This window comes from Urocampus carinirostris, chromosome 2, assembly GCF_059441175.1.
Source record: "Urocampus carinirostris isolate Australia breed hairy pipefish chromosome 2, RoL_Ucar_1.0, whole genome shotgun sequence".
NCBI classification, from domain to species: Eukaryota; Metazoa; Chordata; class Actinopteri; order Syngnathiformes; family Syngnathidae; genus Urocampus; species Urocampus carinirostris.
In genome coordinates this window covers 3,717,518-3,739,374 of record NC_142350.1, presented here as the reverse complement: position 1 = coordinate 3,739,374, position 21,857 = coordinate 3,717,518, and the positions used below count along the sequence as shown (strand labels likewise).

At 39.3% G+C, this 21,857-nt stretch overlaps 3 protein-coding genes and 2 non-coding genes across 6 annotated transcripts; 4 read left to right on the top strand and 1 right to left on the bottom strand.

Annotated features, from left to right (window-relative positions):
* The first annotated feature begins 368 nt into the window (after positions 1-368).
* ppt2b (palmitoyl-protein thioesterase 2b) lies at positions 369-7,234 on the top strand. Its single transcript, XM_088328411.1, has 7 exons — positions 369-790; positions 2,882-3,035; positions 4,573-4,668; positions 4,757-4,864; positions 4,940-5,023; positions 6,168-6,252; positions 6,340-7,234. Exons 1-7 carry the CDS (start codon positions 623-625, stop codon positions 6,536-6,538), a joined length of 894 nt encoding a protein of 297 aa, XP_088184537.1. The 5' UTR covers positions 369-622; the 3' UTR covers positions 6,539-7,234.
* Positions 7,235-7,667: 433 nt separating this feature from the next.
* rps5 (ribosomal protein S5) lies at positions 7,668-10,650 on the top strand. Its single transcript, XM_088328410.1, has 6 exons — positions 7,668-7,820; positions 8,631-8,734; positions 8,966-9,175; positions 9,490-9,618; positions 10,372-10,470; positions 10,537-10,650. Coding segments are annotated over exons 1-6 (612 nt in total). The 5' UTR covers positions 7,668-7,819; the 3' UTR covers positions 10,606-10,650.
* LOC148370683 (small nucleolar RNA SNORA3/SNORA45 family) lies at positions 8,766-8,897 on the top strand. The gene has a single exon (XR_015849842.1). It is a non-coding gene; the product is annotated as a small nucleolar RNA SNORA3/SNORA45 family (small nucleolar RNA).
* LOC148370682 (small nucleolar RNA SNORA3/SNORA45 family) lies at positions 9,201-9,333 on the top strand. Its single transcript, XR_015849843.1, has one exon. It is a non-coding gene; the product is annotated as a small nucleolar RNA SNORA3/SNORA45 family (small nucleolar RNA).
* Positions 9,932-21,407, bottom strand: ddah2 (DDAH family member 2, ADMA-independent). Of its 2 annotated transcripts, none has more exons than XM_088328409.1 (6): positions 21,137-21,407; positions 18,710-19,009; positions 14,610-14,798; positions 11,291-11,410; positions 11,086-11,229; positions 9,932-11,010 (listed from the first exon to the last, which is right to left on the bottom strand). In XM_088328409.1, exons 2-6 carry the CDS (start codon positions 18,998-19,000, stop codon positions 10,891-10,893), a joined length of 864 nt encoding a protein of 287 aa, XP_088184535.1. In that variant the 5' UTR covers positions 19,001-19,009; positions 21,137-21,407; the 3' UTR covers positions 9,932-10,890. The 2 variants fall into 2 exon arrangements, with proteins under 2 accessions (XP_088184535.1, XP_088184534.1); XM_088328408.1 differs by lacking the exon at positions 21,137-21,407 and adding an exon at positions 20,576-20,724 and having other exon boundaries at positions 9,946-11,010.
* Positions 21,408-21,857: the final 450 nt, after the last annotated feature.

Genomic DNA, 21,857 nt, shown 5'->3' with positions numbered 1-21,857 from the left:
AAACGGAAGTGTCGTCTCACTAAGTTACGTTTCAACATTGACCGGAAAAAATAAACACTCCACGCTTGTCCGTCCAATGTTTACGATCAAATAATCGATTAAATAAAACGGATTGTATTTTTATTTTACACAAATTCAATTAGTGCGCCCTTTGATGAATCTTGAGTTTACAAAAAGAAAAATTCTGTTAATCATTCTCACCGTCAATATATTTAGTCGCTTTCAAACATTTTAAATAATAATGTCCCACATTTGTTTCATAAAATGTTAATTTCGAACATTTTTATTTTATTTAAAACGATAGTAGTCGTTGTAACACGATTAAGGTTTTGAAACGTTTTCAACTGTCCCCTATCTAAAAGGAAGTGACGTCATACAACGGAACAAATAAACCCTCCACGCTTGGTCTTCTCGTGTTTATTATCGACTATTCAATCTACGAAATCGGCTTTTATTACTATTTTATCACAATGAACGCCACAATGAGGGAAATCCGTCGTTTTTCTGCGGCTATGGCGGCAGGCGATTTAGAGAATTTTTGCCTTTTATTTTGAAATAATCGAAGGGTTTTCTGTTTTATTGTTGCGTTTCTTGATCCATTTTGACAGTTTTTTCCTTTAAAATGAAATATTTGCCTGTATACTCGATTAGATGGGAGGGGGGCTTCTTGTGGCCACTGCTTGGCGCGTGTTTGTGGGCCGCTGCGGTCGCCTACAAGCCGGTGATCATCGTTCACGGTTTGTTCGACAGTTCGGGAGATTTCAAGAACCTGCAAAGCTTTATAAACCAGGTAGCTTTCGAATGTGGAAATGTTTACCTTAATTCTGTCTAGTTTGCATTGCAGAATCTTACGGAGTGACATGTGTGGGGTGTGCTTTTACTTTGGAGGGGTCACCAAAGTGTTGCACGCGGGCGCCAGATAGCCGTCAAGATCAGCCGGGTAGCCCTTGGTTTGGTTCTGAAAATAGCTCACCAGTCGTTGCGATTTACAGGGGAATTTCGTATGCAAGTGCCATCTCTCTCCGTATTTTTAACTACCTTCTTCTTTATTTTTTTTCTGTCTCTTTATCTGTCTCCCTCCCTCTCAGTCTTTATTTTTCCGTTTGTCTGTCTGTCCCTGTCTATAATTGTTTCTTTCTGTTCCTCCCTCTCTTTTTCATTGTCTTTTTCTTACCAGCTCGGTGGGCTTGAGGGTATGGCACCCGCCCTGAGACTGGGAGGTTGTGGTTCAAGCCTCGGCCGAGTCATACCTAAGACTTAAACATTGGTACCTGTTGCCTCCCTGCTTGGCGTTCAGCATTAGGGGTTGGAATTGGGGGGTTTGGTCACCTAATGACTCCCAACACCTCAGTTGGGTTGCGCGAGGGGGCTGGGAATCCCCTCCTCTGTATCAATCTCCTAAAAAGAGCCAGAAATGACTCTAGCCACCTCCCACTAGGGGGATATGGCTGCGGCATATATATATAATATATATACTATAATATAATATATATATATATATTTTTTTTTTTTTTTTTTTTTTTTTTTTTTTTTTTTTTTTTTATAGCTTGCCACTCCTTGCACATTTGATCTCTGCACTATTGTTACTTACAGTGTTATTACTTACAGTGTTATTGTTTACAATATAATGGTACTGTGTACCTGACTTGTTAACCTGACTGTCCATCTTGCACATCTGGTTAGCGTCTCTTCTTGCACTATCGGCACTATGGTAAATAACACAATACAGCTTTATTTATATCTGTACACTGAAGGACACTGAGGGAAACTGTGGGAGTCAGATCCATCGACATTTCGTTCTGTATACACGTGTACTAGAATGACAATAAAGTAGATCTGAATCTGAATCTGAATCTGAATCTGAATATATTATATAATATTTTCTTAGTCTTGCTCTTTCCTTGTCTACAGTATTTCTCTTGCTATCGGTCTTTCACTCTTTTCTTCTTGGTTTATTTTCATTTCTCTGTTTTTGTTTTGCTTTTGTCTCTTTTTCTATTTATTCATTTTCTCTACTCACTTGCTCTTATTGTCTTTCCTTGTTCCTTTATTTTGGTCTATTTTCTTTCTATTTTTATTTGTCTATTTTGTCTCTGCTCTGTATCTTTCTTTTTGTTTTGTTCTTGCTCTCTTTTGTTCTCTATTTTCCGTGTCTATATTCTCTCTCTTTTTTGTTCTCCTTTTCTCTGTCTCCTTCTCTCCTCTCTCCATCTTTCCTTATTTTCTTATGTTAGTTTTTACCGTCTTTCTTTAGTTCTTTTTCATTGTCTTTTTTGTTCTCTCTATTATCTCTTTATCTTTCTTTGTTTCCTTATTTCTCTTCTCTTTCTTTTCATCTCATTTTCTATGTCCCTATTTTCCTTTGTGCTTGTTTCCTTCCCTCCATTCTTCCTATATTTCTTTGTGTCTTCTTCTCCGGACGTATTTAGTCATTTAGTTGGTAATGTCCAGGTATAAAATTGCAGATAAAACGCCGGGATCCAATGACTACTTGTCGTTTTTCGTCAAATACGGCTCTATGTTCTTAATTAGCCAAAAGGTTTCTTCATTTCATTTCTAGTCTCACAAAACCCGTCTAACCTTGTGAAGTACGCGGACTGATATGGATTTGCATAATAGTCATTTGTAATCCAACATGGCGGTCGCTTAAAAAGTCACGTGGGCCTTGGGAATTCTATGGAAGTCTATATCCAAAGGCTGTAAGGCTATTTAACTTTGATATTAAATATTATTCTGTGAATCTTTGCATATTCTTTCACTGTGAATGAATGACCTGATGCTCCAAACAAAGTTTTGTTGCTTTTTGACAGTGACATTAAATATTCTGAATCTGAAGTGTGAAATTGCTGCTTTTTGAAATCCAACATGGTTTTGTCCCCAGTCTCACCCAGGGACCAATGTGACGGTGATCGACTTGTTTGACCGAGGTTCCAGTCTGCAGCCCATGTGGAAGCAAGTGGAAGGTTTCAAGGCCGCCATCTATCCCATCATGCAAAATTCCGCAGAAGGAGTCCATTTTATCTGCTACTCTCAAGGTGCGTGTTTTTATTGCAACGGGTGACCTTTCAATGACATTCCGTCGGCATTTGTTTAACGTCAGAATGGAAATTCTCATGAGAGGTCAGGCAATATTGACATTTTTCACATTTGACACTTATCAGGGTTTTATTCATTCTTGTGACCATCTCTGGAAAATTACAGCAGCGTGACTTTGGCTGACGCTCAACAAAATCAACATATTTATATGTATATGAAGACACAATCATATTGTGCTGCTACTTTCATAAAAGATCCACATATATTGTAATGAGAAATATATATGCTTAAAATATTATCTTGACCTAGCTCTCTGGTGCCTCGCTCACATGACAAAGAGGTCAAGAGCAGACACGACCAAATTGTGCTACTAGTTTTCGTCAAGTCATGTTTATTTGTGACGCCCTTAATCACAAGGAGTGTCAAAGGGCTGCACAGACCACAGATTATTGCAAACCACAGACTATTATTACACCATCTCCTGATCTAAAACCTACATGAAGGCAAGGAAAAACTCAAAAACCTCAAAACCTTGAGATGGGACCGCACAAAAGGTAACGCTTTAAAAATTATCTTGGCTAAGCTCTAGTGCCTCTCACACATTTTAAAGAGGTAGCGAAAAGACATGACCGAATTGTGTTACTACTTCTAAAGACAATCAAAATATGTACTAATAAATGCTTTGATTTGAGTTACACAACTGATTATGGCCAATCACTCCAGTGCCTCGTGTACCTTATGAAGAGGTAGAGAGGTGACACAACCAACTTTTGCTACTACTTCTAAAAAATAAAAAATAAAGTATATATTCTAATATGGCAGCACGGCGGCGCAGTGGTTAGCGCTTGTGCGGCACAGTTCATGTCTCGGGAACCTGTCGTGGGTTCAAATCCAGCTCCGGACTTCCTGTGCGGAGTTTGTATGTTCTCCCCGTGCTTGCGTGGGTTTCCTCCGGGCACTCCGGTTTCCTCCCACATTCCAAAAACATGCATTTCAGGTGAATTGGCCGGTCTAAATTGTCCCTAGGTGTGAATGAGCGAATGAGCTGTCTGTCCCTGTGTGCCCTGTGACTGGCTGGCAACCAGTTCAGGGTGTCCCCTGCCCACTGCCTGGAGATGGCTGGGATGGGCTCCAGCCCCCCCGCGACCCTAATGAGGATAAGCGGTATGGCTAATGAGATGAGATGAGATATTCTAATATGGAACACAAATGCTTTGAAGTTGCCATGTGATTGTTTATGGTCGATCTCTCCAGTGCCTCAAACAACTTCTGTAGAGGTAAAGAGGAGACACGACCAAATTGAGCTGCTACTTCTAAAGAAAATCAAAATATATTTTAATGAGGAAGATAAATGCTTTTAATTGAGCAATGCCATGCGACTGATTATGGTGGATCTCTCCAGTGCCCCATGTACCTTAAAAAGAGGTAGAGTGGAGACTTGTCCAAGTAGTGCTTCTACTACTATTTAAATGCCTTAGTTCATCATTTTATAACATGTTAAAATGTGTGTGACTAATCCCATCTTTGTTGTTTCAGGCGGTCTAATTTGCCGAGGAATTTTGTCCATTTTGCCAGATCATAATGTTCATTCGTTCATTTCTCTCTCCTCACCTCAAGCTGGACAATACGGGGGTAAAACTTATCCATACGTTTCTGTGCAGTTTCCATGGCAAGCAATCGACACGCTTTTTTTGTTTTTGTTTGTTTTTTTCTCCGGCAGATACGGACTACCTGAAGTACTTGTTTCCTCAGTTTGTCAAGTCCAACTTGTATCATTTGTGTTATACGGCCGTCGGGCAGAGAGTTTCTATCTGCAACTATTGGAATGGTGTGAACCTAAATAACGAAAAATCTAAATATTGATATATGAATACAAATATTAAAATTGAAGTTTGACCCTCAGACCCCCACCATAAGGACATGTACGTCAACAGCAGCGACTATCTGGCGCTGCTCAACAGCGACAGGCCCAACCCAAACTCGACAGGTCAGATAATTCTCTGCCTTGTTTTGAAGTTCTTGTGGACGCTTGAAGTCTGGACTGAAAAGCTGCCAAAAAAGTAGTTGTGTGTGAGTTGAAAAGAGTGCTGGTAGTGGAGATCGTCAATATGAGATACAAGTACAGTATAAATAAATACAGTGGGACCTCGGTTATCGCGGTTAATGGGGACCAAAACCACCCGCGAAAAGTGAAAATCTGCGAAGTAGCGACGCCCCTTCAGAAATGCTTAAAAGAAAAAAAAAATCTTTTTTTTTTTTAATTATTTCATTCTATTATTATTTTTTAGACCTGCGAAGCTCTGAACCCGCGAACGTGGAACCACAAAGTAGCGACGCCCCTTCAAAAATGCTTAAATTTTATTTATTTATTTATTTAAAAATATTTTATTTTATTATTATTTTTTAGTCCTGCGCAGCTCTTAACCCGCGAAAGCGGATCTGCACATCATGTACTTCCTATTACTGAAGTAATTATTTGGATGACTACTTTTTACGTCTACTTGAGTGATATGAACTGGAAGTATATGTACTTTTACTTGAATAATACACTTTGGCACTGAGGTGTACACTTCAGTGCTGCACTTCCCGGCCATGCGTACCTCGGCGCCAAAGTGCACAGTTGATTTGAGGGACCGGGCCCGAAGTGAACCCAAAGCTGCACTTCTGCGCTGCACCTCGTACTTTAACCGAAGTATGCGCGGCGCCAAAGTGCAGCTCCGAGTTTTCTTCAGGCCCGGTCCCTCAAATCAAGTTAATCGGTCCGGTTCGGGCTTCCATACCTGCGGGACGGGTCGGGCTGGATTTTTTAGGTCTGATCTTACTTTTAGGGTTTCTGCAGTGTTAGCACTCTGTTTAGGCTCTTGGTAGAGTTGGGGCTAAGGTTACTCTAGAATTGGCGCTTTGGTAGGGTTACGGTTTGTGCAGGGTAGGGTTAGGGTTAAAACTGGGGTTATGGTAGGTTTAAGACTAGGTCAGGTTGCTTTAGGGTGAGGACTAGTGTTAAGGTTTCAGTAAAGTTAGTGTTAGGGGATTAGGGCTCAGTTAATAAATTAGGAAATTTTGTTTAAAAATATCAAAATTTTGCCATCCATATGTGTTTAAACAAAAAATGTTTTATGTCCAAATATCAGAATGGAAGAAAAACTTCCTGAGAATTGACAAGCTGGTACTTGTAGGGGGACCAGACGATGGTGTCATCACTCCCTGGCAGTCCAGGTGACTTCTTCTATTTTACTCCTGACTATCTTTGTCATATTATGCCTTTCCTGTTCCTCGTTTTATTTTTATTATTTTTACTTTTAGTCAGTTTGGATTTTTTGATGACAACGAGACGGTGGTGGAGATGCAGCGACAAGGCATTTACCAGAAAGATATCTTCGGTCTGAAGACACTGGCGTCTCGCGGCGACCTCATCTTGTGTTCTGTCCCGTACGTTCAACACGTTTGGTGGCACTCTAACGAGACCGTCTACCGCGCTTGCATGGAAAAATGGCTGCATTAGAACCAAAGGTGGCCATTTTGTCTCATCAATTACCTCAGCCCTGTTTCATGCAGTATTTTAACGTGTTTTTTTGTAGAGGTTGTTATTGTCTTCTTTTTAGGGTTTTGGTAGGGTTAAGGATATGGTTGGCATTTGAGCTAGAGTTTAGAGTTATTTTTTACCCAGATGTTGCTGTTGCTTTTCAAAATATTTCTTAGCTATTTTATTCATATTAGCCCGCGCCTTAACTTGTCCCTGTCATGCCGCATTTGAACTCGTACCATAAGTGCTAAGATCATCAATGAAATCCTAGAAGATCCGGAAAGTATGAATGTCAAACTAATGCATAACAGTTTGATCCTTCATTTTTAAAACACTGTCACTTTATTTTTCATATCTGCAGTCGTAGATTTAATCTTTCAAAAATATAGCATTCTCTTTCATCTTTGTAAGGGACTTTTATTAAACTAACTGAAATATATTCTTTTTCAAAAGGGAAGATGAACGTGTCAAATATTTTTAATTGTATTTTCATTTGGGAAAATGTTTGACATTTGTACGCTTGTACCACTTCTTTTTGACAACTCTAGAAGGTATTTTAAGGGAACTTCTAATTTTTAAGCCTAAAAGGAAGGATACAGCCATTTTGTCCCAAAAATTAGAGTGTTAAACATGTTTGAGAAATATGTATCTGCCAATAAAAATGTTTTAATGGTGTGATTTTTTTTTGTGTTATTATTCAGAAAAATATGGTATTGTACATAATATAGAACAATATTTTGTGAGTAATGACAATAATTTTGTTTGTGTATAGATTGCCTTTTGAATAAACACATATTAAACAGCCAAAGTGTTCTTTTTATTGATAAAGCATTTTTACTGTATTTTTGTTTTGTTTACTATGTTTCTTTACGGCTGTAGTTTGTTTTACGACAGTCTGATATTATTTAAGTTCTTTATTAAAACAGACCGAAATTGATGAGTTGATTTGTAAAGTAAATACCGTAGAAGATTTAATCATAATCCTTATTTGTGTTTGGAAATGAAAATTTTAAAGCATTTTCTATGGGGCTATAATTGGATGAAAATGGGTGTAAACATAAACTTACATTAAGGATTTATTAAACATTCACTGATTTTTTGGGCGGTATATCGGTGTAAGTCGTCAAAGTTTGACAACTCAACTACCCAAAAATCATAGCGCACAGGAAATACGACACCACGCTAGCGGATATCTTGGAGCGTCGCCGCTTAGAGGCCCTTTTCTGTCTCCGTGAAGTGTGCTTCAGACCGTCGGACACCAGTGAGTGAAAAAATACAATTTTATTTACGTTAAAATGCACACAGTATCATAATTCTGGCACTATTTGAAACGTAATTGAGTTCTAGTTTTCCCAAAAGTTGAGACAAATCTACACTAAAAGGATAAATCAATTTTATCTTTTACTCTAATGCTAAGCGCTAGCATGTTGCTAACTTCCTGCCCATGTGGAAGCTAGCCCGAGACGTTTGCGTTGCCATTTATTGACATTCCTCTTTTCTTTTACGTGTTTAGAGTCTATTAAATGTTTTAGTAGTCTCATAATGTTTTACCGATTTAATGCAAATGGATGAATGCTCCCAGCAATTATTGTTGACTCGCTAATACTGCCGCAAATAGTTTTGAATTGTATGTCATATTACCTATACATTTTAAAATGTGATGTCAGGGAATCGTCCAAAACATTGTTTCGAAAAGTGGTCAAAGCTTACAATGCAGTGGTTGCAGAAGATGCGGTATGAATCGTATGTGAAATGCATTAGTTTTATTTCCTTTAAGGGCCTTAGTTTTTGCGTCCAAAACCCTTGGAACACATTTTAACACGAGTGTCTTTTAATGTTGCTAGTGATATTGCAAAATGGCTATTCATTTATTGGTAGTTCGTTGCTGCTAATGTTTCATTACTTTATTATGCAGAGCCAATTTGGACCTGACTTCAAGCTCTCCCTTGTAAATATTTTATCCTGTCATTATATTTCTCTTTGAGGTGTTTCTCGGAGAGCTAGGTTTAATGTTGTAACTGAAGATAAGGAAACTTCTAATTTAATCATTCTAACCCAAATAAATGTCCAGTGACTGATTGGGAGACCGCACCAGCAGTGTCTGAGACCCCTGAGATCAAGCTCTTTGGCAAATGGAGCACAGATGACGTGCAGATCAATGACATCTCTCTGCAGGTGAGCAGTGGTGGCAACATGTGTTGCTCAAATCGAGGCTAGAGTCACGCCTTGACATCACTCCATTGGCCTGGTGTGCTTAAGCTCTCGTAAAGAAAGTCTTCGCTTATTCATTGGTTGATGCTTTTCAGTTGCTCGGCCAATCACCAGCCTAGACACATGCCTGTTACCAATAGATGTTTGAAATGCTGAAAATTTGCAGTTTTAAAAATTTATTTTCTGGGATTGCAGGATTACATTGCCGTGAAGGAGAAGTACGCCAAGTACCTGCCCCACTCAGGTGGCCGCTATGCCGCCAAGCGCTTTCGCAAGGCCCAGTGCCCCATCGTAGAGCGTCTGACCAACTCCATGATGATGCATGGCCGCAACAATGGCAAGAAGCTGATGACTGTGCGCATTGTCAAGCACGCCTTTGAGATCATCCACTTGCTGACTGGAGAGGTGCGCTAGTGTCACAATTGAGCCAAGCGAGGCTAGAGTCACACCTTGACATTGCTCTGTGGTCCTGGTGTGCTTGAGCACTCGTAGAAGAAACGTCTCTGCATATTCATTGGCTGATATTTCCAGTAGCTCAGCCAATCACCAGCTTAGACACATTCTCTTTTAAATACTGTGTACTGTGCTAATGGTTGGTCGGATAACTTAACCACTAGGGTTTTGTGGGCTTGTGGGTTTTCGGTGGTGTGTCTTGGGCAAGTAAAGCCTGGTGGTGAGCACAAAATGTAACAATCTGGTGCTATTCAATTTTATTGTAGAATCCCCTCCAAGTGTTGGTGAACGCTATCATCAACAGCGGACCCCGTGAGGACTCTACCCGTATTGGGCGTGCTGGAACTGTCAGAAGGCAGGCTGTGGATGTCTCCCCCCTCCGTAGGGTCAACCAGGTAATACATTGAGGAAAAACACCTGCTATAAGCGTTTTGTTTTTTCAAGTGGAGCTGGATACCAGCTCAGTAGCCTAGATGGTAAGGCGCCCGCTCTGAGACTGGGAGGTCGGTGGTTCGCGCCCCGGCCGAGTCATTCCTAAGACTTAAAAAGTGGTCGGCGGCGCCCTCTGTTGGCTGCGGCTGCATCGGCTCGCTACAACGGGTCAGGTGCAATCGACATTTCGTTCTGTGTACATTGTTACACAGAATGACAATTCAAGGAAATTATTATTATTATTATTATTAAGGCCTCTGACATCATTTCTTCTGGTTTGCTGGAGCAGTGATTTTCAACTACTGTGCCGTGATACACTAGTGTGTTGAGAACGTCAGGTGTGCAGTGAGAAATGATCCAATGTTACTTTTAAAATTTTACAAAACATTTATGAATTATTTTCTGCAAATATTATGTCATTGTCAAGTGTCTGTGCTGTAAAGACAGTGGGTATTATAAATTATATTGTGATTAAAAATACTGTCCAGTGTAATTTCATAATATTTTTGGTTATTGGTGTGCCGCTAAATGCTTCCAATGTAAAAACATGCCCTGGCTCAAAGGTTGAAAAACACTGTGCCAGAGCACTGAGAATAAGGTCTGAGCTTATTCGTTTGCTACACGCTGAGGTGGTCGAGCCAATTACAGACTCTAATGCATCGGGTTTCCTGATTGCATTGTTATGTTTGTCACACTTAAATATATTATACTTGCAGGCCATTTGGCTGTTGTGCACGGGTGCCAGAGAAGCTGCTTTCAGGAACATCAAGACCATTGCAGAATGTCTGGCTGATGAGCTCATCAATGCAGCCAAGGTCTGTTTAAGGATTGAGGTTGCCACTTTGCTCTGATTTATTGAATTGATTGTTTTGCTTTTCAAGGGTTCATCTAACTCATATGCCATCAAGAAGAAAGACGAATTGGAGAGGGTTGCCAAGTCCAACCGTTAAATGTTGTTTCTGAAAAAAATAAATGAATTTGAGTACATCGTCAAATTGTTTTTTTTTTTTCTTCTATTTAAACACTTTATTAGGGGCACTTTCACAGGTTTCATTTGAAAATTGTAGCCAATTTGAATGGCATTTTTCCTTTACATTCCTCAAAAATGTGGCCCTGGAACACCAAAAAGTGACTTTCCAACAAGAGAAATAAAAAATGTTATCAAAGGGATTGTCTCTAGCCCAGGCGATGCTAACCAGCTTGTCCTAAATCCAGCAATGCTAACTGCAATTTCCTCAAAAGTATGTGTGCTTCTTATTGACCAGAAGACAAAGTGAGGACAAAGAAGCTCCCAGCTTAGCAGCCTCGCTGCAAGCAGTCGGCAAGAAAGTGTAATCCTGCAATTTCTGGAAAACCTGCGAACAAAATACAAAAATGTTTTTACAAAATAGAATGAACTTTGAGGAAAATCAAAGGGAGTGCTACTTTACAGGAATGCTGTCTGGGCATTCTCCTGCCGGTCGGTGGAGCAGGAAGTCTTTCTTGGACGGGCCCTTGATGTAGATGCAGTTGGCGGCCCATTGTTCCGGGACTGTTAGAACTTCATAGTGATGATCCGTCAACTGCTCCATCATCTAGACGCAGAAACTACCAATGAGATCTCATTGAACAAAAGAGCAATAAGATCAATCACACCCTCAATGTCTTTTTTGCGCCCTCGCTGTTGCTGATGATGATTGTGTTGTCACCACCCATGGAACAGATGTTCTTCAGTCGGATGCCCCCGCACACGGGCACGGTGGACACTGAAAAGTCCTACAAAAAAAGGGGGGGCAGAATATTAAAATGCAAAATGTGCTGTCGCGGAATATCTGAGCTAGATTTTGCAATGCTTGGAATTCAGCACAACATTTTCCCCTTCAAATTTTCATGGCTTTAACAGATCTGGGTTATTCATTTTGTTCTTGAGCCTAATATTTACTTGGTGTTTTTAATATGAAACTTAAAATTCATTTGCATTTGAGAGTCCCAAGTATTCCTTCACATTTAAATATGGCTCAATATTCAGAACATTTGAGGCAGTAAAACGACTTACAATGTTTAGATTTTTAAGTGCTGAAAATAGAACTGTTTTTCAGTTTTAACCTTAAGAACATGACAGTTTGGAGGTTGAAGTTGTTTCGAAAATGCATGTTAACCAAAATAGTGATACAATTTAAAGATGGCTGAAAATTACCATTTACCTGTTATTAAAAAAAACTGGGACAATCCATTTTGTTTTTTAATTGTAATTTTTAAAAATGTTAAGTATTTTCAGGAGCTGTGTTCTAAAATCTTAACACTTATTAGACAGGCAATTTTTTTCCCCCACAAAATATATATCCATCTCCCCTGGTCATATCCCTCGAGAGAGGGGTGGCTGACAGCAAGACAAACATACAAAAAACAAAAAGTCGCAAAAACAAATTTTTGGACCATGGCCAACCCAAATGCCCAAACAAGTTAGGCACCCAAGTTGGTCATGCTTTCATCCCTCCAGATGAAACTGGACACAAGAAAGCGGCCATGTCACTCTGGTTAGGGTGACAACACAATTCTGTTCAACAGCAGGGCCCGACAGCTTTCACTGGTTTACCCCCGCCCACATCATACAGGTGCCCTGCCCATCTCTTAGAGCAGGGGTCGGGAACCTTTTGGACTCAAAGAGCCATAAAAGCAAAAAATATTAATTTTATTTTGGGAAAGAGCCACACCATATATTATGAGACAAATTTACTAAATTGCTAATCCCGCGCCCCAGACAAAAGCTTAGTCTTCAGCACATTTATTTTTGATGATTTGATAAAAATTATGAACAGAGAATAATGCCAGAGCCCCTGTCCCAAAATCAACAAACATACCACTTTAAACTTGTCTCTTTCTTGCAATTACTCAAGATCGGTTAAACTCATTTTGACCCCTTTTTTTTCATACATATTGGTTTCAAAACTAGATGCAAGCAGTTGTTTTGTGAAAACGTGACAACATTCTGCAAACAGGGAGCCTGGTGTGCTTACTTTTGGCGCATACGGAGTGGGGCGAGAGATGGGAGGGAGTGCTTGCACTTTTTGCATAGCTCCACCCATCCCTCCGACTCACCCAATCAAATGACTAAGTTCTCTTCCGGTGTTTTGGCGTATTTACAGTTCTGTGGATTCATCTTAAGGTATCTAAACACTGAACACAGATTATATAGTGAACGTTTATAGAAAGGATTCTTTAGCGTTGTACAGCCAAAACGAGTTTTTTTCCCCCTTTTTTTGTGTGACACCTTGACTGTAAATTGTAGTGAAAAACGTGCCCTATATATACTGCGAAGTAATGCACTTGTATTTAATATAGGTTTGGCTTTGCGTGTACCTGAGTGTAATAGATTTCTCAAGTTTTGAACAGCATGGAGAATTTTTGCACGCAAATTTGTCTCTGAGCCACAGATACTCATAGAAAGAGCCATATATGGCTCGCAAGCCATAGGTTCCCGACCCCTGTCTTAGAGCGTGTCCAAACATCCCACTAACCTTTCACGACACCTCTCCACTCATTCCTATCACCAACACGAGCTCTAGCTTCCACTAGATTTAGACCTCTTCCCTGCAGTGCACTCATAACACCATCTATCCACGTCAATCACGGTCTTCCTCTTGGTTTCCTTCCATTTACTTCTGCTCTGTAGATCCTCTTCAACATTCGCTTCCCATCCATCCTCTCCATGTGTTCAAAACCAACCGAGTACCTGCTTATCCACACGCTTGCTCAGTTCCACTACTACTACAGTTCTGTCTCTCACAATTTCATTTCTCAATCTATCCAATCTTGTCACTCCTAGCATACTCCTCAAACACTTCATGTTAAAAACATTTAATTTCCTTCTCAAATCTGCGTTCAGGCTCAATGTCTCTGCACCATACAACACAGTTGTCACAATCACACTTTCATACAGTCCTCTCTTAACATCCATACTCATACTCTTGTTACTCATCACTCTCCTCAGAGCACCCAAAACCTTGTTTCCTTGATTCACTCTGTGCAATTCCTCGCACTCCATTCCACCGACAGCAGCCACATCACAACCCACGTACCTAAAGCTTTCAACATCTTCCAGCACCTGTCCATGCAACCTTATTTCTAACGCCATGCCCACTCCATCACGTGAACACTTCATCACCTTACTCTTCCCAACATTCACACATAACTTGCGCCTGTCACACACACTTCCAAACTCCTTTTATTAACCTTCTCAATGTTTCCTCAGAATCGGACACAAGCGCTGTGTCATTTGCAAACAACAACTAACTTACCTGCCACACCGTTCCACTGTCACCCATCGTCTCTACACTTCTGCCAAATACCTTTGCACAAAAGTATAAATAATATCAGAATATTTGATAACCGCCCCAAAATATTTTAGAAACAATGTTCAAATTTGATGAAAGTCGGGTCATTATTTCTATAGCCCTTAATCACTAAACGTCTCAAAGTACGGCACTTGTTACGATTACGCCATCCCCAATCTTAAACCAACATGGAAGAAATACTTGTAGAAAAGTGTGTGCAGTCTAAATACTTAAAGGAACTTCACCTGTTATACGTACATTTAGAATGCAATATTTACAAAGAAAAAGCAAATCAGATGTCATTACTCGTTTTGGCTCAAGAACACTGGTAGCCCACAGGTCTGTTTTTAAGATTATAAAATTGGAAGGAAAAACGAAACTCGTATATCATTAAAAAATCTAGAGGGATTTCAAATCTTATTGAACTGCATTGTCCAAAAGCATGTACTTGTACAGCCAAACACAACATGAGAAGTAGGTTTGATTGCTATAACCAAAATTTGTAAGGGAAAAAAAATTACTAATTTTGACTAACAGATCCTTTGTGAGTGTTGAAATGACCACTATGTACCAAAATCTAAATGAGTAACCCACGCTTCGTCTCAAGTGGAATTCCAATCCAATTTTTATGGTGTGCTTACCCGAAAGGTGTCTGCAAGGACTTCTGCCCCCCTGTGGTTAGTGTAGGGTGAGATGCCCACAAAGAACTCCCTTCCTGTGAAAAGGATGTCGCTGCCCTCTAACGTGGCCCCTCCTGAGTCCCCCGGGGCCCCGTCCATCTCCACCACTGTCATGTTCAGCTCCAACATTACCCGGCGCAACGCTTCTGCCTGAAAGCACAATTACGGACTATAGGCTGCTACCTTTAATCTACATTTTAAACACTGTGGCTCACTTACAATAGTGCAAACCAGGGGAATCTGACTTTTTAATGGAAACTAAGCATCCAGAGAGCAAGCGATTGGCGATTTCTGCCAAGTGCTCTGAATGTCAAAGTGAATAAATTTAATCAAACGGTGGTAAGCAGCGGGAGTAACTATGACTCCCTTCGGTTGCTACATGTCTCGTCATCTAATTAGTGAGGCGCATACATGGATGAACAAGATTCCCACTGTCCTTATGGAGTAAGATCGTGATCTTGGCACAATCAGCGCGTAGACGTCTAGCACAGAAAAGTAACACATTGTGCTGATATAAAGACACTTGTTTGCGGACTGTGTCCACAGCTGTCAAGCTCAATCAACTAGCGCAACAGTCAATGATAATTCAATTAGCTTTAACAATAATGCAGGAATGCAACAAAACACTAAAAACAACACTCAATTTCCAGTCCTGACTGAAATTCAGAACGCTGTACAATTACAACAGCCTGTGTACTTGCTTTGCCATCTGACTGATCTTAATCCCTCCCATCCCTTACGCACATTAAAAAGTGATGGCGAGGAGACCAAGTTTTGCAACTAGTATCGTATATATTTGTGTATAACGCACTTTTTTTCTTAACTAGAGATAATTCAAAGTTTGCGCGCCCATTATACAAGAGGTTTTACGGTAGTATATTACCATATTTTTTCAATGATTGGTCAGTCGAAAATTATTGCTGACCTCAATCGCAAAACAATGGATTTAACTGGAATAAAACCTGGGTTACAACGGTGAGAGCACCAGATATTACTGAACCACTAATGATATAAATCACATACAAAATAATATTCAAGTTAATCTCATTATCATTGCACTGTTTTCATTCACAGTACCAGAGATTAAAGGTTGGAGGAAGAAAAAAACATTTATATTGTGAAATAATCACAAAAAATGCACCGTAAAATAACTCTTTGGTGTATCTGATGATAAATTGGACTTGGAATTGTGTTCATTGTTGTCAAATTATCTTAATCATGGCCGCACGTATTCAACATTTGTCATCTACGATGCTTAGTTTGAGAGATAGTGAAACATTTTATGCTGATTTCTAATCAATAATTAGGGATGTTTGTTATACATGAGTGGGCATTATACACAAATACGGTACATAAAAATGTGATTACACATGCTGACACTAGTTATTAAATAAAGAGAGGTAGACGTTAGTTATCAGGCAGACAGAAATTAGACTGATAGCAACCAACATATCAACGTTTTTGGCTCGATAGGAAAAATATCGCTGATAATTTGTCAGCTGCTGCCACATTAAAATATTTAATCAGCCGTCAGTATTTGTTAATAATATTCCAGGCATTTATTATTTATTTATCTTTTTTTTGTTGCACACCCGTGTATATGTAAATGACAATTTAATAATCATTGACTGCTGTGCTGGTTGATTAAGATTTGACAGTTAGCAAATCGGTCGCAGACGAAAGTCTTATTTGTGCCACAACGTGTTACTATTCCATCGAGGTCAATTGATTATTGGCACCAATATTTGGCAGTTTGACGGATATTGCTATTGTCATTTTTATCTATTTGACATCATTTGGGCTCAGATGCAGCCCAGCCTTTCTCTCCTGCTTTCTGACGCTACGCACCCCACGTCTTCTGATTTGATAAGCGACCGGAGGTGGAGCCACTGAAGCAGAAGCTTTACAACTCACAACTGTTACCAACTTTACAATGAGCAGGCAAATAACATTAGAGCAGAATATACAGTGGCAGCTCTGGTAACTCCTTATTCCCAACATGTCTGTAAATCAAACACACTGATAAGAGATTGGAATTAGAGGTAAGATCGGGCCAAAAAAAAGCACCCGAGCCCGACGCAGGCCCAAGGGGTATTAAACCCGACCCGGACCGAGCCCGACTAATTAACTGGATTTGCTGGCCCGGCCCGGAAGGGGCCCGAAATTACATATTTTATTTATAAGGAGGGGTGATTTATGATAACAAATTAAACTCTGCCTTTTGTTACAACATCTAGGCCTAAGTTAAATAAAACTGTATAAACATTTACATCTTTTATATTTCTGTGTCTGCACTGCAGATGTTACATTAAGCGACAATCTGTCATTGACGTTTTTTTTTTTTTGAGGTAGCGAAAACATTTAAGGGCGTCCGTCATTTTGACGACTTGATCATTGGGCCATAATCCACAGCAGCAGTAGTAGTACATCCTTAAGATTTTAGCGCAGCACTATCATTGAGGGGGTGTTGACGTGTTGTGCCCTTTTCCGACTCCTATGCAAATTCCCCCCCCCCCGATCGTATTCTATATAAAACGCTTATTAAAACAATAAAGCGAGCTAATTATAATAATTGGGAGATCCTAGTCTATATAACGCGTTTATTTAAACAATAAAGCGTGATTTTATTCTGCAAATTGCGTTTTTTAACGCGGATGAAAATGTCACCAACGTCAATGTACGCTTCCGACAAAAGCGATCGTATTCTATATAAAACGCTTATTAAAACAATAAAGCGAGCTAATTATAACAATTGGGAGATCCTAGTCTATATAACGTGTTTATTTAAACAATAAAGCGCGATCGTATTCTACAAATTGTGTTTTTTAACGCGGATGAAAATGTCACCATGCCAGCATGCTCTGGCTCCGTTAAAAGCAATTACAGCTCCTTCTCCGTTTTATCCAAATTATTTATTTTATAACAAGTATTCCTTGGTCTAGTATCCATACATAGTTTAAGTATATATTTTTAATGAACATATATTTATAATTATTAATTAATTAAAAAAAAAAAAAAAAAAAAAAAGCAGGACCGAACCCGACCCGACCGTATGACTGACATTTCAGGCCCGACCCGGCCCGAAATTGCCTCGGGTTCGGGTTCGGGTTCGGGCTCGGGCCATAAATCTTAGGTCTAATTGGAATGGTGAGAGATTTTTCAAAGTCAGTGGTAGAAGAGCGTGTGTCTGTGATTAAGAAATGGCGTAAACGTGCAGTTAACTTGTTTTAGGGAAGCACGTTCAGGTGGAGACTGATATATTAGCTCTTATCATAACATTAGTTGGTCAATCAAGCTTGTGTGTTCGTGATTGAGAAAGAGCATATAATGCACGCTAAAGTAAAAGGCTAGGTGATTAGCTATTACTATAACATTAGTTCGGCAATCTGACTTTAAAACAGGAGTGACCACATTTTTTCTAATTCGAGCAAGCATTGATTTGATGCAAGCTCTGTTTAAATTTCAATTGTTTTTCGCAATACGGTTTCATGAGGGGGTTTTGCGATGCCTTAAATCTAATTGAAGTCGTATTGACATTTTTATTCATTTATAGTAAAAAAAAAATTAGGGAGATATTTACGCTTTATTGTAACTTCATATGGGTTGGTGCTTAGCCTTATTTTATTCCTGCACTGTTAGTTTTTGGTTTGAGTGAAATATTAGTCATGCTAATTGAGTTGGAGTTCTTATTTATTTACTGGAAATAGTTTCAGAGAGCTATTAGAGTTTTATTTGAATTTATAAACACCTTTTTTTTGCATTATTAAACATTGCTTATACCAACATTTAAGCTTTTACAGCAAATTAATATCGGCTCCAAATATCGGTTATCTGCCTCCTTGTAATACGAATAATGGGTATTGGCTCTGAAAAAACCATTCCTTTCCTTTTCTTTACGAGGCATTTCCCCACTGATTTTCCTTTTTAAAAGTAATAAACGGACGAGAATGAGTTGCATGTGGCTTTTTATCAGGTGCACTCTGTAGTCCCCAAATTTACGGTAAGTGAACTGTCCTGCCAACTGGTGGTTGGTGAGTGAATTATGTACAAGTAAGTGTGACCTCTCCGCGCCGTTGTTGTCTGAAGGGCCTGGTGAGGAGCGCCGTATCCCCTTGGACCACTGCCACGTCCTCCAGTTTCCAGCTCATGGGCAGTTCGGGTTCGGGCGGTATCTCGATCAGCTGCAGGCCAACTTTTTGCCGCAGCGCCCCAGTCAGGCAGCCGAACTGTCGCTGGGCCTTGGCCAGGTCAACAGAAACGTCCTCGCCTTCGCCCGCCAGCTTCCCGAAAGTCTCCGGGATGCCTCTTACAACCGCGTGGGTGAAGTGGCCGTACGGGCACACGTTGGCCATCTCCGAGCTCTGCAAAAATGCCAGGGGGAGCAGCTCTTTACCATGTGTAAACATAATTCAAATAACATAAATCAATTAAAAAATAAATTTTATTGATCCCTGGTGTGACGTAAATTGAGCTGGTACACTGTAGTGGTGGGTGGATGCAGAGGAATGAGAAGATGGTAGATTTAGATTGAAACCGATTTTAAAGTTGTCATGCAATTTAGCGACCAATTTTTGTGCCTTTTTAATATTTGTTGATAATCACAAGCTTTTTTTTATGGTTATTATCTTCTTACTTCCCCCTTTAACATTACTGCAAGCCCTGAGACCCATAGAAAATGCAGTATTCCCTTGCCGTATTGTAGTGTACTTACACCAGTTTTGCTACTTCGCATATTTTCATCGTGTTCTGTAAACAGAAGGAGTTTCTTTTTATCGCAAACAAAATTGGACCTCTCCACTTGCTGAACTTTCTCTACAAATAAACATGACTAGACTAGAGCCACATGTGGGTCTTTGTGACTCCCTATTAGCCAATCGCCTGGCACTTTAAAAAAATGTTAGATACTTAAAAAAAGGTTACTGTACGACACAACCATAAGGTAATTGCAGTTTTCAAATTGTCCAATTAATGGCGGCAAAGAATCATGTAAAGTAAGGTGGATCGGGTCCTTAATGGTTAATGGTCTGCATTTATATAGCGCTTTTATAGTCAATGAAGACCTCCCAAAGCGCTTTACAATGTGCTTCACACTTAATCCATACAGTTGTGCAATAAAACAGCAAAATTATTTTTAAAATGATGATTTGACAGCACAGAGGTTGTTTGTAAAGACAATGTTTATAAAGTACAGTGCTCTTGTTTGTCAAACCAATACTTAAGCATAGTATGTGGGTTTGTTCTTGAGTAACACGTTAAGAAATAAATAAATGTTCATACTTCGAAGGTTTTAAATACCGCTGGGCGTTTTCGGAACGCAACCCTCGCAAAAGACGAGGGATTACTATACTGTAAAGGCTTGGCTAACTTTGTTTCAATGGCTTAACTATTAGCATAACTACAGGTCTTGGGACCCATGACAAAAACAGTAAATAAAGCTTTTCTAGCCATTTTTCCATAGTCATTTGCATCGCCGTGAGCCTTGGGACCCATTGCGAATAAAAACACAAACTTTGTTTCCATGGGTTTCATGTTTTTGCCTCTCCCTTTAGCATAACTGCAAGTCTTGGGAGGCATAGTAAAAAAAAGTACAAATATTTTATAGCGATATTAACCCGGGGGAATGTATTAGACATTAAAAGAGAATTTTGTGATGTTCACGTTTTGAAAGGGTCACAATAAACTCGTCCAAAGGTGGACCAAAACAATAAAAAATAATTTTACCAATCACGTGACGGGAAAAGTCACTTTATTGAAATGTTTGTGCTCATTTTCCGTGCTTTTAAGTTTATCACCCGTGCAGAAAATCTGTAAATCAACCAAGTAGCGCATTCGATAACACAACTCTCGTCACTGATTCTATACCTATTCATCTAAACGTTGTAAAAGTAAACAAGAAAATATTGTAAAGATAAAAAAGTGATTCTTACCACTTTTAAATGGGCGAGTTTTGGCAACGATGTGTTTCCTCCTTTGACCGTTATCCTGCTTTTTACCCTGGTTTGCCATCAATGCCTTTCAACATACTACTTCCTAAAAAGCACTTCAAAATAAAACATTTTTTCTTTTCTTCACAAGAGTTTCGGATAATTATCTTTATCATATTAATAATTATTAAAATATGACGTTTGTGCCACTCCATTTCGGATAAAAACTGACTTAAAAATGTTTTATGACGTGCCAGTTAGCAAACTAAACGTTATGTGAGTTCAACTCTTGTAAAGAACACTTTTCTTACATTTGACGGCCATTTTCGGTTAGACGACTAAAACAACTTTATTCTCTGAGAAAAAACAAGACTATTAAAAAATACACAACAAAATAAATAAAACCCCTCATAAATTGTAATCATATTATCATTGTATTTTTTATTATTTGAACATATATATATTTTTTTATCCAAAATGTATGAATGATACGTGTTTTAACGCACTTTAAAGAGGAAAAAAGATAAAAGACTGTTTAGGATAAAAGTCAGAAAAAATGCAAACCTTATTTAGTCACCGTCCCCAAATATGAAATCATATTTTTTGTCTGCACTGTCCTTGACACGACCGGGAAAAAAATAATCCTTTAATCTTTTCCCAAATGGGTCAAATAGTGCTTGTCTTCTGGATAAACATCATATTTGGCTTCAGGGTACATTTTACTAACACGATTTGAAGAAAAAACACTCTGAAAACGAAAAAAAAAACAAAAACATTTAGATTAATATTAATTTCTGAGTGAAGAAATCATCATAATCATGTAAGGGGGGCAACAAAGGAAGAATGGAATACACCTGGGCACGCCAATTTAGAAAATAGCGCGGACAAAATTTAAGAGTGAGTTGGAGGGCAGGTGGGAGGAATAAAATATGTTAAACAAAGGTCGCAGACAGGATTAAAGACTACCATCTGTCATCTAGCCCAGTGTTTCTCAACTGGTGGGTCAGGACCCAAAAGTGGCTCACGGACCTGTAATCAGTGGATTTGTTCCCTTGCCTCGGCAAAATAATGCTAAGAAGAAAACAAGCTGAGTCAATTACACTCCTTATCGATAATTTTTTATATTTCTTTCTGTTCAGTCAATCTTTGCACTTGAGAGGTACCACGTCTAACTTCCATGAGATTTTGTTCGTTTTATTTCCTTTTTCTGCCTAAAATAACGGCCCCAAAAAAGGTCGCGATAAGGGAAGGGAAAAGTGGAAAACATTGACAACTATTATTGAAA

Coding starts and splice junctions, on each gene's coding strand:
- ppt2b (XM_088328411.1), top strand. CDS start 623: ATGAAATATTTGCCTGTATACTCGATTAGATGGGAGGGGGGCTTCTTG. Junction 791..2,881: donor TGCAAAGCTTTATAAACCAG/GTAGCTTTCGAA, acceptor TTTTGTCCCCAG/TCTCACCCAGGGACCAATGT. Junction 5,024..6,167: donor GCCCAACCCAAACTCGACAG/GTCAGATAATTC, acceptor TCCAAATATCAG/AATGGAAGAAAAACTTCCTG.
- rps5 (XM_088328410.1), top strand. Junction 9,176..9,489: donor TCCACTTGCTGACTGGAGAG/GTGCGCTAGTGT, acceptor ATTTTATTGTAG/AATCCCCTCCAAGTGTTGGT. Junction 10,471..10,536: donor AGCTCATCAATGCAGCCAAG/GTCTGTTTAAGG, acceptor TTGCTTTTCAAG/GGTTCATCTAACTCATATGC.
- ddah2 (XM_088328409.1), bottom strand. CDS start 19,000: ATGGCCAACGTGTGCCCGTACGGCCACTTCACCCACGCGGTTGTAAGA. Junction 11,230..11,290: donor GCGCAAAAAAGACATTGAGG/GTGTGATTGATC, acceptor TTCTGCGTCTAG/ATGATGGAGCAGTTGACGGA. Junction 11,011..11,085: donor AATGCCCAGACAGCATTCCT/GTAAAGTAGCAC, acceptor TTTTGTTCGCAG/GTTTTCCAGAAATTGCAGGA.